The 14,899-nt window shown below is 37.4% G+C and overlaps 1 protein-coding gene across 1 annotated transcript; it reads left to right on the top strand.

Annotated features, from left to right (window-relative positions):
- Positions 1-11,615: 11,615 nt before the first annotated feature.
- On the top strand, positions 11,616-13,361 carry LOC104238632 (ethylene-responsive transcription factor ERF039). The gene has a single exon (XM_009793048.2). It carries the CDS (start codon positions 11,817-11,819, stop codon positions 12,639-12,641), a length of 825 nt encoding a protein of 274 aa, XP_009791350.1. The 5' UTR covers positions 11,616-11,816; the 3' UTR covers positions 12,642-13,361.
- Positions 13,362-14,899: the final 1,538 nt, after the last annotated feature.

The following is a 14,899-nucleotide window of genomic DNA, read 5'->3' as shown; positions in this document are numbered from 1 at the left end:
TTTGATATAAATTGGACCCTCAGTTGTGAAAATAGTAACTTTAGGCGTTCTTGAGAATTTCATTGATTTTGAGGCTAAATTCATACTTGCTGATGTTATTTTGATGATTTCATCACACGATCAAGTCCGTATGATGTTTTTGGACTTGCGTGCATGTTTGGTTTGGAGCCCCGAGGGCACTAGTGAGTTTTGGATAGGCCACAGAGTATTTTGAACTTAGGAAAAAATTGCAGGTGAGTTGCATGTCTAATTGCGAAGCGTAACTCGCAATTGCGACTAACTATCGCATTTGTGATGATTGGGCAGGGAGGAGACCTTCGCATTTGCGAATCTCTATGTCGCAAAATCGACTCCAGCAGTAATCGCAATTGCAAACGATGGTTCGCATTTGCGAAGTAATCAGGCCAGTCCAATTTTCGCAATTGCGAAGCCTTGGCCGCATTTGCGAGTTCGCATTTGCGAACCTGGCAACGCAAATGCGATAACTGCGCCTAGGTAAATTGAAACTTAAACGAGATTTTCTTATTTTTTTCAAACTCTTTCAAACCCTAAACTCTCTTGGGCGATTTTCCAAAAAAGGTTCTTCCCCAAATCATAGGTAAACAACTTTTAACTCATTTCTTTCAATCTACTTCATCATTTTACAAGATTTTATCACAAAATCTAGGGATTTTCATGGGAATTTGGGTGTTTTTGGGTGAAAATTGGGAATTGTAAAATTTGGGGATTTAGACCTCAATTGAGGTCGGATTCCAAACCCAATTTCATATCCGGGATCGGGGGTGAATGGGTAATCGAATTTTGGTTTGAACTTTGGGTTTTGATCAAGCGAGTCTGGGGTCAATTTTTTGGGGAAAATGTTGGGAAAACTATAATTAAGCATTGGGTGTGAGTTCTTTAGCACTTATTAATATTATTAAACTAATTATGACTAGATATCCTATTGCTTTTTTGAGCCGAGGGTCTCCTGGAAACAGCCTCTCTACCCTTCGGGGTAGGGGTAAGGTCTGCGTACATATTACCCTCCCCAGACCCCACTTGTGGGATTATACTGGGTCGTTGTTGTTGTTGTTGTTGTTGTTGTTGTTATTGTTGTTGTTGTAATTATGACTAGATACAAGTGAATTGGAGGTGAATTCTAGAGGGAAAACGATAGCTGAGGCTTGATTTGTGACCGTGGAATCGAGATAAGTGTTCGGTCTAACCTTAGCTTGAGGGAATAAGTGTTGTGCCTTATTTCTATGTTCTAGTGTAGTGTACGACGCATAGGTGTGATGACGAGTACCTATACGTTGGTGTCAAGTATGCCCGTGAGTTTTAAATTGTGATTTTGTGATTCTTAATAAGTACTATAAATGCCTAAATTGTTGAATATCCTTGTTGAGTAAGACTTATGATTATCTTCTTGGTATTTGTTTATTGTTGAGCATTGGCTCCAGTTGAGGTTCATTTGTGAAGTTAGTTGTTGGTACAAGTTTGGTTATAGCTGATTCCCTTACCGGAACGTATTTAATTCTTATTGTTGATTCCCTTGCCGGGATGTATTTATTCTTATTGTTGACTCCCTTGCCGGGATGTTGTTGTTGACATTGTTTGGGTGAGAAAAGAGTGATAAAGCACGAAGGGTGATGCCGTTCACATTTACATTGAAATTGATGCATATAGTGAGAAAGAGAGATAAAGCACGAAGGGTGATGCCGTGCACATTTACATTGATATTGATGCATATGGTGAGGAAGAGAGATAAAGCACGAAGGGTGATGCCGTGCACATTTCTAATATTCATATGGTGAGGAAGAGCGATAAAACACGAAGGGTGATGCCGTGCATATTTTCTTTATTGATTGCATAGTGATGATTGAGAGTAAAAGCACGAAGGGTGATGTCGTGCATTCATTGCCTACTTGTTGTGATTTATTGTTACTATTGGTTCAAGTGCCTTAATTGTTTCATCCCGTTATTTCCGTGTTTCATTATGTTGTTATCCCCTATAGCATGTTGCCCCTTTCCGTTAGTCTCTGTTTAGCTTCTATTACTGTTATTATGTTAGATAATGTTTAACTGCTAGTTATGCTGTTATTGTGTCCTAGCCTCGTCACTACTTCGCCGAGGTTAGACTCGACACTTACTCAGTACATGGGGTCGGTTGTACTGATACTACACTCTGCACTCTTTTGTACAGATCCTGGTACTGGAGCATATAGACCATAGATATAGAGGTTGCTGCCTTCAGTCCATCGGAGACCCTAGGTAGTCCTGCAGGCGTCCGCAGGCTTTGGCGTCCCCTTCCTATCTTGTTTCTTTTTATTCTTTTCTATTTCATAGACAAATATGTATTTTCTTTGTTCAGACCCTATTTGTAGTTTTCATAGATAGTCCGTGAGATTGTGACACTAGTTTTGGACGGATTATTATTATGGATTCGTATTGGTATTAGCTAAACTGTTAAAATTCTATTTTTCCGCATTTCTATTTTCGTTGTTTACTTGAATTAACTTGGTAAAATGTTAAAGGAAAAGGTAAAAGGATAGTATAATCAATCACGTTGGCTTGCCTAGCAGGTTCAATGTTAGGCGCTATCACGGTCCCGTCGGTGGGTAAATCGGGTCGTGACAATACTATCAGTGGAGCATACCCGAGTAATATCGAAATTAGGGGTGTTCATGGTTCAGTTTGGATAGGTGTTTCTATTAAAAAAACCAAACCAAGTAAGTCGGTTTTCAAATTTAGAACCAAACCAAACCAAACCAATTAAGTCGGTTTTTTCTCGATTCGGTTTATGTCGTTTTTTTGGTTTTTTTCGGGTTTTTATCGGTTTTTTCTTAAATATAAGATATACACTACCAAACACATATTCCGACGACCACATTTTCAGCGTAACACTATCTAATCAATTGCACTTTGAGAAATCTATTATTTACCAAGATATTTTGATGATAATTGAATCAAATAGTGATGAATAATTTAAGGACTCAATTAAAAATATATAATTTTTAACACGAAATGGATTCTTACACTTAACAAAAGAAAACTATCAATCAAACTAGACTGTAAAGATAAAGAACTATATTAAAAGTGCAAACTATTAACATTTACCATTAAATTTTTGAAACTTTATATAAAAATATACATATATATATATAGGTGTAACAATAAATTTGAAATAACTACTCCTAGAGTCGGTTTGGTTCGGGGTTTTTTGGTTTTTTCTAATTAAAACCAAAACCAAACCAAATTTGATTGATTTTTAAAATTCAAAACCAAACAAAAAAATATCGATTTTTTTGGTCGGTTTGATTTGATTTTCTGTTTCGTTCGATTTTTCGGATTTTTATAAACACCCCTAATCGAAATCACACTTGAAAAGATGAAGCAGTAGCAAAATTAATTATAAAAAAAGGAAAGTCGACTTTTTTTTGGAAGGTCCAATCACATATTATTTTGCTCTTAATTTCTTATTGTTTCTTTTTCTAGCCATTTAGTAAACTTACGAAATTCAATCTGACTAATAATTTCGAAAATAATTTTTTTTAATTAAAAAAAAGGAGTAAATAAGGAAATTAAGAATTTCTTATTCAAGTAGAATGAATATAAGGGAAGCAAATCTAGGGATAGGACCCATTAACATGTGAGGCACGTGTATCAAAGTGTAGTAATATTTTTAATTTTAATTTTTTTAGACTTAAAAATATTTATTCTAAATTCTAAAATTAATTGATTTTACATTTCTAGAAATACACCGTCAATCTATGGCCATCACTCATGAGTATTAGCTTTCAGTTTTATTGTCGTTTCCCTTTATTACAAAAAGGTCACATTTAAAAAATAAATAAATGATAGCAACGTGAAGAAGATTTGCTCCTCAATAATGCTAACTAGTACTATATTTTTTTTTTTTTTTTTTTTTTGGTCAACTTACTAAGATTTCACTGTTTTCTATAATTTATCTACACTGTTTGTGATGTTTCTTGAATTTATACTCGAAGCTATTTTCAGAACACAGAGCATTAAAAAGTGATTTTGCAAATGTTATGGCTGTTCTAGCTTGCACGGGCTATCGGAAAAATACAGTCAAAATCTTTTATAACAGTTTTGTTTGTTTCGGATATTTTTGAATATTATAGCGAAGTGTTATTTTAGAGAATATATATTATATAATATAGTATAAAAATTAGTTTCGAAAACAGTTTGACTTTTACAGTGAAGTATTATTATATAGAAATACTATTATAGAGATGTTTGACTAGTATTTTGTATGATAGAAGTCATTTTCAGATTTTCTGATGTTTGGTGGCTAGAAAATATTAAAGAAAATACTTTTATCAAATGGGGCATAGTTACTTCCGCATGACGGTCTATGAACGCATAAGTGTATAATGAAGGTTGGTTATGAACGGTTTCAGTTGCACTCATAGCCAGACCTCAATATTATGAGCCGTGCGGACGGTCTACTATGTTACACGTACGAGCCACTGGTTATTCATGTTTATGAGTGAACCTTACGGACGGTATCTTCTGAAAACCGTAAGTGCCACTTTTATGTTTCAGTGTAGCCCTAGAGATGTTTGATCTGTCTGAGGTAAGTATTCAGATATAAGGTATGATGGCTAGAAGAATGTTATAAATGAAGTTCCATAATATGATGGTTTCCAATACAGATAGCATATGGGAACAAGTTCAGGTATATCATGACACAAATTATATGCATATACGACAATCGCGACAATAGATGCTCTCAGCCAATGGAGCCTTACCGTTTCAATCTACATCCTTTGTAAGTAAGTTGGATAGTTCAATACTTAGATATGTTAACGAGTGAGAATTAGGTAAGTATGATTCTCGGATTTCATTGACCTTCCTAATTAGTTTCAATATATCATATATAAATGTTAGTTCAATTTTAATTCAGTTATTCATATGTTATCTGCCTTTCATACTCGGTACATTATTTGTGCTTACGTCCTTTTTGTTGTTGATGTTGCATTCATGCCTGCAGGTATAGGAAATCAGCTTGATGGGCCCTCATAGTAAACGAGGTTAGCATTCAGCTAAGGATAAGTAAGACTCAACTTCATTCGGAGTGCAATCTAGTCTATATATCATCATGTCAGAGTTTTGCTACAGGCTTATGGGTAGGATGGGGCCATGTCCTGACCATGTTTCGATGTCAGATATTCTTAGAGGCTTTGTAGACACAGGTTCATTTTGTATAAAATGGACGAAAATTAATTTTTTTTAAAACTATATGGACTTTTAAACACCATATTACTTGCTTCGACTAATATTCAGACATTATTATTACAATTTTTGTATTAAAAAATTCATCATAACACCTTGCAATTTGTCAATATTATTATTAATTTGTAAAATACATACTTTTTCGAAAGAAAATTTTTATTTACCAATCAGACACCAAAAAAATAATTTTCAAGACTATATTTTTCAATATTCGTAAAAACTCTTTTGCAATTAGAAAATATTTTTTTATATATAAAATATGACTTTCGTCATACAAAACAGACTCAAGTGATATTAAGATAGTCTTGGAATTTCTTTTATTTAATTTTTCTTGGAGAGTTTGGGTACTTGAATTACGGCAAGTTGAAGCCACTGCAGAAATTCAGGAATTAGGACAGCTCGAAGAAGACATATCAACAAAACCCATTTAATTTATTTAATAAGATAAAAATACAGTAGTCTAATTAACAGTAAATATCACTCCATTTTCAAGCTTGTCATTGCTAACAAAAACAAATTAGTTACACAAGTTTTTGAAGTACACAAGGGCGGAGCTCGAACACGGCCTACGGGTTCGGCCGAACCCAATAGCTTTTATCTTAAGAAATTTATCGAATATTTATAATTTATTATTTAGAACCCAGTAACTTAAATAAATTAGATTCTCAAACTCATAAACTTTAAATTCAGGCTCATCTATGGAAGTACATACCCCCAACATAAAATAAAGAAGTAAAAGACTTTATAATATTGTATAAAGTTAGTGATTAGTGAATTTCACTTTATTTGCTTGCGGAGAACTACTTTTCCACCTTGTAAAAAGAGTGTAAAGCATGAAGGGTGATGCCGTACCGATATTGTGAGTGTTAATGCACAAAAGGTGATGCCATGCCGATATTGTGAGTGTAAAAGCACGAAGAGTGATGCCGTGCCATATTATTGAGAGTAAAAGCACGAAGGGTGATGCGGTGCCACATTATTGAGAGTAAAAGCACAAATGTTGATGTCGTGCCATGATTATGAGAGAGTAAAAGCACGAAGGGTGATGCAGTGCCGTTTCTGTTGATTTCCATGGTGATGACGAGAGTAAAAGCACGAAGGGTGATGCCGTGCGCTTGTTATTGTTTTTACTATTTTGGTTGGTTCCAAAGTTGATATTTACATTGCTTCTCTACTTACTTACTATCAGCATGTGATGTCCCCCTCAATATTTTTCTCCCGTCCCGTTAAGTTATTAGTAATATCGTGAGTTAAAATAAAGGAATTTATACTACACTACTTTGTATGATCTTTTCTTTTTATTTGAACTCGCGAATATATATATATATATATATACACACACACACTTCAAATTTCAATAATTGTTACATTTTTAATTCAATTGATTTCTCAATTAAATCTCTTTAAATCGTCTGGGTTGTACTTTACTTAAAAAGGAATTTCTACTAAGTTGTATTTTTATTAAATCTCATGTTAAAGGTAATAATTCATTCGATGTCGTATTTTAATTGAAAAGGGAACTTTCTTCGTTCAAATGATTTCCGAAAATAACTTCATCTTTTCTTGCTGATTCCCTAATTGATTTAGAAGGTGTACTCTACCTTATGTTATGTAAATGAGATTCCTTGAACAATTTAATTGCATTGGTTATGGACCCTATGAACTGAGTAACATGAGAATGTTGTTGTGCAAAGTAAGACAGAAACACGTGGGCACAAGGTGTCAGGTGTGCTAAAGGTTTGGAAGTTGAGATTATGATTTGAGACATCGAGTTCTGAGATGGCTGAAATTGCGCACCGGAAATGATATGATTAATTGAGTTGACATTGTTTCCCTTATTTGCGTATATTTTTCTTGTCTGCGTCCCAACTATGTTAGTGTTGAGTTACTTGGTTATCTTTCGTTTTTATCCATGTTTTTCCTTTATTGTTTCTGCTGAATATAGTTTGTTTTCTCCCTGCTGTTGTTATTACTTTGTTATCTTTATGTTGATAGTTTATTATCATATCCTATTCAGTTTATTTGACTAGTAGGAGTCTTGACTGTTCCTCATCACTACTCCACCGAGTTTAGACTTGATACTTACAAGGCACTGCCATGGTGTGCTCATACTACACTTTTGTATATTTTTGTGTACAGATCCAGGTATTTGATCGGTAGTAGCTGTGTGGGTCGTTGTAGTGGAGACTCAAGGTAAACCTGCTGCTGCGTTCGCAGGCCTCAGAGTCACCTTCATTTGTACTTAATATATTTCACGAGAATATTTTCTTTTTAAATAAAAAGCATGTTTGCAACAACAGCAGCCTAGTGAGATCCCACAGGTGGGGTCTGGGGAGGGTAGTGTGTACGCAGACCTTACCCCTACCCCGAAGGAGTAGAGAAGCTACTTCCGGTAGACCCTCGGCACGAGAAGGAAATAGACAGTGTATCAGTAACAACAAAGGAATTCAGAAAGATAACACCAGTAACGCATAACCAGAAAATAAAGAGCGAAGTAATAACACCAAGCATAAATAAAGGCACAATACTACAGATGCAAGAGAATAATATGGACTCAAAGGGCCACTAAACATACTACATCCTAACCTATGACCCTAATGGAGTACTCCCTCCGGTTCACAATAAGTGGCCAATTTACTTTTAGCACGCCCATTAAGAAAATACTAAATTCTATACAAAAATACCTACTATGATTAAACTACCCCTAATTAAACATTTAATGTGAGGAGTAAGAAAACTTTTTAGGGATATGTACATAGGAGTTATTTTGTAAAAACAAATTGAATTCTTTCTTGATTACATAACTGGACACTTATTTTGAACCAAAATGAAAAAGCAAATTGGTCACTTATTGTGAACCGGAGGTAGTATTAAGAACACAACTGGAGCCACTAGCAGCCTAAAACAAAACACTATCATACTAGCCTCCAATCTCCTAACCTACAACCCTAATGCTCGACCTCTACAACTTCCTATCAAGGGCCATGTCCTCGAAAATCTGCATCCGCATCATGCCCTGCCTGATCACCTCTCCCTAATATTTCTTAGGCCGCCCTCTACCTCTTATCACACTCGTCAAGGCCAGCCGTTCACACCTCCTTACCAGTGCATCCAGGCTTCTCCTCCTCACGTGCCCGAACCATCTAAGCGTAGCTTCCCCCATCTTGTCTTCCATAGGAGCCACGCCCACCTTCACCCAGATATTTTCATTTCTAATCTTATCCAGCCTAGTGTGCCTGCACATCTATCTCAGCATCCTCATCTCTGCAACTTTCATCTTCTGGGTGAGAATTTTTGACTGGTCAACACTCTGCACCATACAACATGGCTGGCCTAACCACCGCTCTATAGAACTTTCCTTTAAGTTCTGGAGGCACCTTCCTGTCACACAGGACACCAAACGCTAGCCTTCATTTCATCTGCCCCTCCTATACGGTGCGTGACATCCTCTTCAATATCCCCACCCCATGTATAATCGACCCCAAGTACTTGAAGCTCCCTTTCTTGGGGATGACATGAGAGTCAAGCCTCACGTCTATATCCGCTTCTCTCGACATACCGCTAAACTTGAACTCCACGTATTCACTCTTAGTCCTGCTCAGCTTGAAACCTTTAGACTCAAGGGTCTGTCTTCAAACCTCTAACCTCTCGTTATCACTGCCTCACATCTCATCAATCAGAACTATATCATCAGCGAATAACATACATCATGACACTTCCCCTTGAATATGATATACCAGCGCGTCCATCGTCAGAGCAAATAAGAATGAGTTGAGTGCAGATCCTTGGTATAGCCCCATAACAACCAAAAATGCTCTGAGTCTCCCCCCATTGTTCCAACCCGAGTCTTAGCTCCATCATATATATCCTTAATCACCCTAATATAAGCCACCAGAACACCTTTCACCTCCAGGTATCTCCAAAGAACTTCCCTAGGTACCTTGTCATAAGCTTTTTCTAGGTCAATAAATACTATGTGCAAATCCTTCCTCCTATCCCTGTACAGTTCCACCAACCTCCGAATAAGATGGATCGCTTTCGTAGTGGAACGACCAGGCATGAACCCAAACTGGTTATCGGATATCGACACCAGCCTCCTCACCCTCGCTTCCACTACCCTCTCCCACACTTTCATGGTATGACTCAGTAGCTTGATGCCCCTATAGTTGTTACAGTTCTGGATATCGCCTCTGTTCTTGTATAGCGGTATCATCGTACTCCACCTCCATTCCTCTGGCATCTCCTTCGTCCTGAAGATAACATTAAACAGCCTACTTAGCCACTCCAATCCTGCTCTATCTACATACCTCCAAAATTCTACTGGAATTTCGTCTGGCCCTGTCGCTCTGCCCCTGCTCATCTTATGCATAGCCCCTACAACCTCCCCGACTCTAATGCGCCTACAGTAGCTGAAATCTCGGTGACACTCGGAGTTCTCTAATTCTCCTAGAACAATGTCTCTGCCCCTTTCGTCATTCAGCAGCTTATGGAAGTACGTCTCCCACCTCCGCTTGATCTGTGCGTCTTCCATTAACACTCGACCTTCCTCGTCCTTGATGAACCTCACTTGATCTAGATCACGAGCCATCTTTTCTCTTGCCTTGGCCAGTTGAAACAACTTCTTGTCCCTGCCTTTATCCCCCAGTTCTTCATACATGCGACCAAATGCTGCATTCTTCGCTTCCGTGACCGCTAACTTTGCCACCTTGTTAGCTTCCTTATAACTTTCTTTGTTCATCTGCCTCGCCTCCTCGTCCGCACTCTTCACTAACCTCCGATACGGTTCTTTCTTTTCCTCCTCTATTCCCTGGACCTCGGCGTTCCACCACCAGTCACCCCTCTGTGCCCACCCGAGTAACCCTTCGAGACCCCTAGCAGGCTAGCACCTCTTTTGCCTCCTCCCTAATACTATTCGCCGTCATCGTCCATATACCGCTTGCTTCTCCACTACTCCTCCAGACCCCCATAGCCAACAACCTCCTCTCCAGCTCGTGAGCTTTCTCCTTCATCAAGGCAACCCACCTAATCCTCAGACGACCCCGAACCACCTTCCTCTTCCTACTTAACGGTATGCCGATGTCCATCACCAAGTGCCTATGTTAAGTCGCGAGTGACTCACTCGGGATAACCTTGCAATCCTTCACAACCCTCTTGCATGTTTGCAAGAAAATATTTTTTATGAAGTATGACTTTCGTCGTACCAAACAGACTCAGGTGATAATAAGATAGTCTAATTTCTTTTATTTAATTTTTCTCGAAGAGTTTGGGTACTTGAGTTACGGCAAGTTGAAGCCACTGCAGAAATTCAGGAATTAGGATTGATCGAAGAAGACATCAACAAAACCCATTTAATTTAATAAGCTAAAATGACATTTTTATTAGCTTGTCATTGCTAATAAAAAAAAGAATTAGTTACACAAGTTTTTGAAGTACATACCCCCAACATAAAATAGCGAGGTAAAAGACTATAATATTCAGTAAAAAGTTAGTTATTAGTGAAAATTTCAGTTTTTTTCTTACCTTTATTTTCACTTTATTTTGCGGAGAACCAGTTTTTCACCATGTAATCCCCTTCCCCTGTCATGTCATATTTCAATACTATCACATGTATTTTCCGTTTTAGTCCAACAGGCCTCACTCGAACTCTTATTCTGGAAATAAATCGGGACGCTTTAATCAAGTCTACCAGATAGAAGATGATAGAGGGTCAATTATCGTTCCCTTGCACAAGACAGTGCCCTTTTACTTCGAGTTCCTTCCTTCACGGTCAAATCAGATGATACGCGTTGGCGATGTAATCGACCAAATAAAAAGGCCGCTAGGTGATCAAAATCGCTCAGGTCAGTGAGGACTCACTCACTCACCCATTCTTTATCTATTTAATATTTTCTTCTATTCGGATTTGTTCCTTGGGCTACACATCGAGCCCAAAAGCATGTGTACAATGTAAATTTGTATTGTGCCTTATAAAACTATTCACTTTTCTCTTCCATTCTAATGTAAGATTCGCCTAAGGTGTCATGTGCAACACTTCTTAAAAAATTTACCAACCTAGAAGCCTGTCAATCCTTCTCTTTAGCCTGCCCTCGTGTGCCCGCCCTGCGCCATGAACATCATAAATCCCCCTTCTCATCCCCGTATATAATTTAAAAAAGAATGGACTGAATTTTGGACGACCCTACTATGGTAATGTGTCAATTTTCATGTGAAATACATGGTTGTTGATTATGACAATTTTCACTACTTATTTTCACATTTTCCATACTCCCCCCCCCTCCCCCCAAACCAACCCACCCACAAGTGAAATTAGACAAGATCAATGAAAATTAAAAAGTGAACAAGGGAAAAAAGAAATATATGTTAATTTCCACATGGGTAGCAAAATAGAGTCAAAAGGTCCCATTCATATTTATTTTCTTTCCTTCCCTTTCCTTTTCCTTTATTTAAATAAACACAACACTTTATCTAAGGACCACAGAAGCCGAACAAACATAATCAATTTCTGCCTTACTACATTTTCCTTCCTACTTTCTTTACAAAGAAAGAAAATAAACTAGCCATTTTACCCAAAAAATATAATGGAAGATCAAGAACAAAGAATCAACCTTGAAATTCGAGCTGATTATCATCGTCGCGGTTTTTTCTCTAACTCTACTTCTAATGTCTTGAATTCTCCTTCAAACACGACATCATCGTCATCTTCTTCTTCTTCTTCTTCTTTCTCCTCGAGCAATGAGCTTATTCGAAAAGATTACGACTCGAAGAAAAGCTCAAGGAAAGTTCAAGAACTCATCAAAATTAATGAGAATATTGGCGAAGAGAAGAAGAAAAGGAAGAAAAATGAGGATGATAATAAGCACCCAACTTATAGAGGAGTACGTAAAAGGAGTTGGGGCAAATGGGTGTCCGAAATTCGTGAGCCAAGAAAAAAATCAAGAATATGGTTAGGTACTTATCCAACGGCTCAAATGGCGGCTCGAGCTCATGATGTCGCGGCTTTAGCCATCAAAGGCGACTCGGCTTACCTTAACTTTCCTCATTTCGCTCATCTACTCCCGTGCCCCACTTCCACTTCTCCTAAGGACATCCAGACCGCGGCTGCAAAAGCCGCGACCATCACATTTCCCGAGGAAAATGAAGAAATTCGAGCCGAGACGAGCCGAGTTGAATTACCAAGTTGTCATTCGTCAACCAATTTATTCTTGGAAAATATCAAAGAATTACCTAATTCTTTGTCAAGAGAGGATGATGACACATTTTTTGATTTACCTGATCTTTCCATTGATGTGGTGGATCAAAATGATCGTTACTGGTGCACAATGTCCACGTGGCAGCAGCCGGTTGGAGCTGACATTACTGGATTCAGGCTCGAGGAGCCATTCTTGTGGGAGTGCCCAGGATAGATATTTACATTTTTACAACAAATCAAGAAATTTAATTTTAACGGTTATAAATTTAAGTTAGTGGGCACTTGGACATAAGAATGGTAAAATTCCGAAAAAAATAATTTTTTTTCCAAGTGAAATGGTATTTGAAAATTAGAGTTGTGTTTGGACATGAATATAAATTTGGATTGTTTTTGAATTTTTGTGAGTGATTTGAGTGAGAATTTTGAAAAATAATTTTTTGAAGTTTTTTAAATTTTCGAAAAATTCCAAAATTTATCTTCAAGTGAAAATTGGAAATTTTATGGCCAAACACTTATTTCGAAAAAAAAGTAAAATAATTTCAAAAAAAAAATGAAAAAGAATTTTCATGGCTAAACGGGCTCTAAGAATACAGACAATTGTAGGTGTAAAAGACACATGTCTTGTAAATATTGAGTACGCGTAAATTTTTTTTTTCCCGAAACTGCAGGGCAAAAAGGATTGATTGTAATCTGCAGTAATATTTATCTTTGTAGTCAAACACAAAGTGTGAAGCTTGTGTTAATGTGACTTAAATTATGAGTTTGGTTTGTTTTCTTGAATCATGGCTTGCAGGCCGGTAGCGAAGCCAGAAAATTAATAAGGCTGGGTCATCAGGGTGTTTAATGTCTATTTTTTTTTTATCAATAACAAGTACTCCTACACAGTAACTTTTTGACGAAGGGTGTTCAGTTGTTCACTCTTGGCCATTGACTACATATAGCTTCGCCACTTCTTGCAACTTAGAGGACATCAGTTGACCATCCTTGGCCATTGATTACATATAGTTTTGCCCCTGCTTGCTAGTAATTATGTATCACTATGATACATCACTATAAAATAAAGGATTCGAGTGGATACTGGAATCTGTAGCAACATAGTGGATACTGGAATCTGTAGCAACATAGTTATCATAGAATATTTGGTGCGAATAAGTTTTTACTGAATATATAACCAACAAAATAAGAGCATGTATAAGTAATTAAAGTAATAAATCGTATACGCGCCCGCAAGGGCTGACTGACTTGGTTTGGTGAATGGTTTTACTTGGAATTGATTCCCCTCACCAACAACTTTCTCAGTTAGAACTTGTCGCACCGGACTTGCCTAGTGCGGTTTAGATCTCTTGTGTGGTTTGTGAAATCCAGTGCGCATTCGAAGGGTCGCGGCTCTCGGAATTTTCCAAAAAATAAATCATACACGCGTAAGGAAGATTTGATTGGGTCCTTGAGATTAGATTTGTGTCTTCTCTCTGCCAATAAATCACAGTAATGTGTTTAATGATGGAGGAACAGATAATGAAATAAGAGTGATGTTGAGATCATTTGTCACTCGCTACCAGACGATGTGGCACATATTTTGCTCTCTTTGACACAATGTTTCAATTATCAATTTTAGGGTCTTCTTCTTTTTATCTCTTATAGAAATTAAAAAAAAAAGTTTATTTAGAAGGGGAGAGACAGAGGGAGGATAAAAAGGACTTTTTAGTATAGTATAAAAAATGACGTGGCGATTGATGTGGTTCTAATGTGTCATCCTCCGATGTAAGGAATACACATGAAGTATATGAGCCGTTTAAACTGTGTCAATTCATTTTCCCCAATTCAAATGTAGACATATATTGGAATTGAATCCGTAAAATAATTTGGACTATGTTTTAAATTCAAGATATATTAGTTCAAACAAATTTATTGGGCTAATATAATTGGATTAGTTATATAAGTCTAACATATATGGATTAAATAAATAATTCTTAATCCATTGGGCTAAAATGATGAGCTCACTTCATCAAGCCCAAGATGTCATCTTCTAGAGGCTTAGTTTGGTGCCACGTGCCAAATGACGTGGCGCGCCAAGTCAAACGGAAGAGCCAATAGGATTGTGCCACATGCCAAAATGACAAGGCATGCCAAAGGGCCAATGAAACCGCACCACGAGTGCAAGTGACATGTTCTGGCCAATCAAATGCTGCCTTGTCACACTTCAATTTGATTAGTTGGAAAGAGTTTGTTCTTATCATAACTCTTCCCTCCCACAACTATAAATAGGGGTGTTCATAACTCAGAAAGACACCAGAAGTTATAACAAGAAGCAAGAGGGAGATCGTGGATCAAACGCTGCAGATTTCTCTAAAAGCTACAAGCTTTCAGGTGTTCTAAGGATTAAAAGATCAAGACGAAGAGTCAAGAACAAGCTGCAAGCCCTTGGATTAAAAACACGTCAAGATCAAGATCAGGCCTCAAGCACTTGGATTA

Source organism: Nicotiana sylvestris, chromosome 5, assembly GCF_000393655.2.
Source record: "Nicotiana sylvestris chromosome 5, ASM39365v2, whole genome shotgun sequence".
Taxonomy (NCBI): Eukaryota; Viridiplantae; Streptophyta; class Magnoliopsida; order Solanales; family Solanaceae; genus Nicotiana; species Nicotiana sylvestris.
The sequence above is the reverse complement of the archived record's forward strand: the minus strand, read 5'-3'. Positions and strand labels throughout refer to the sequence as shown.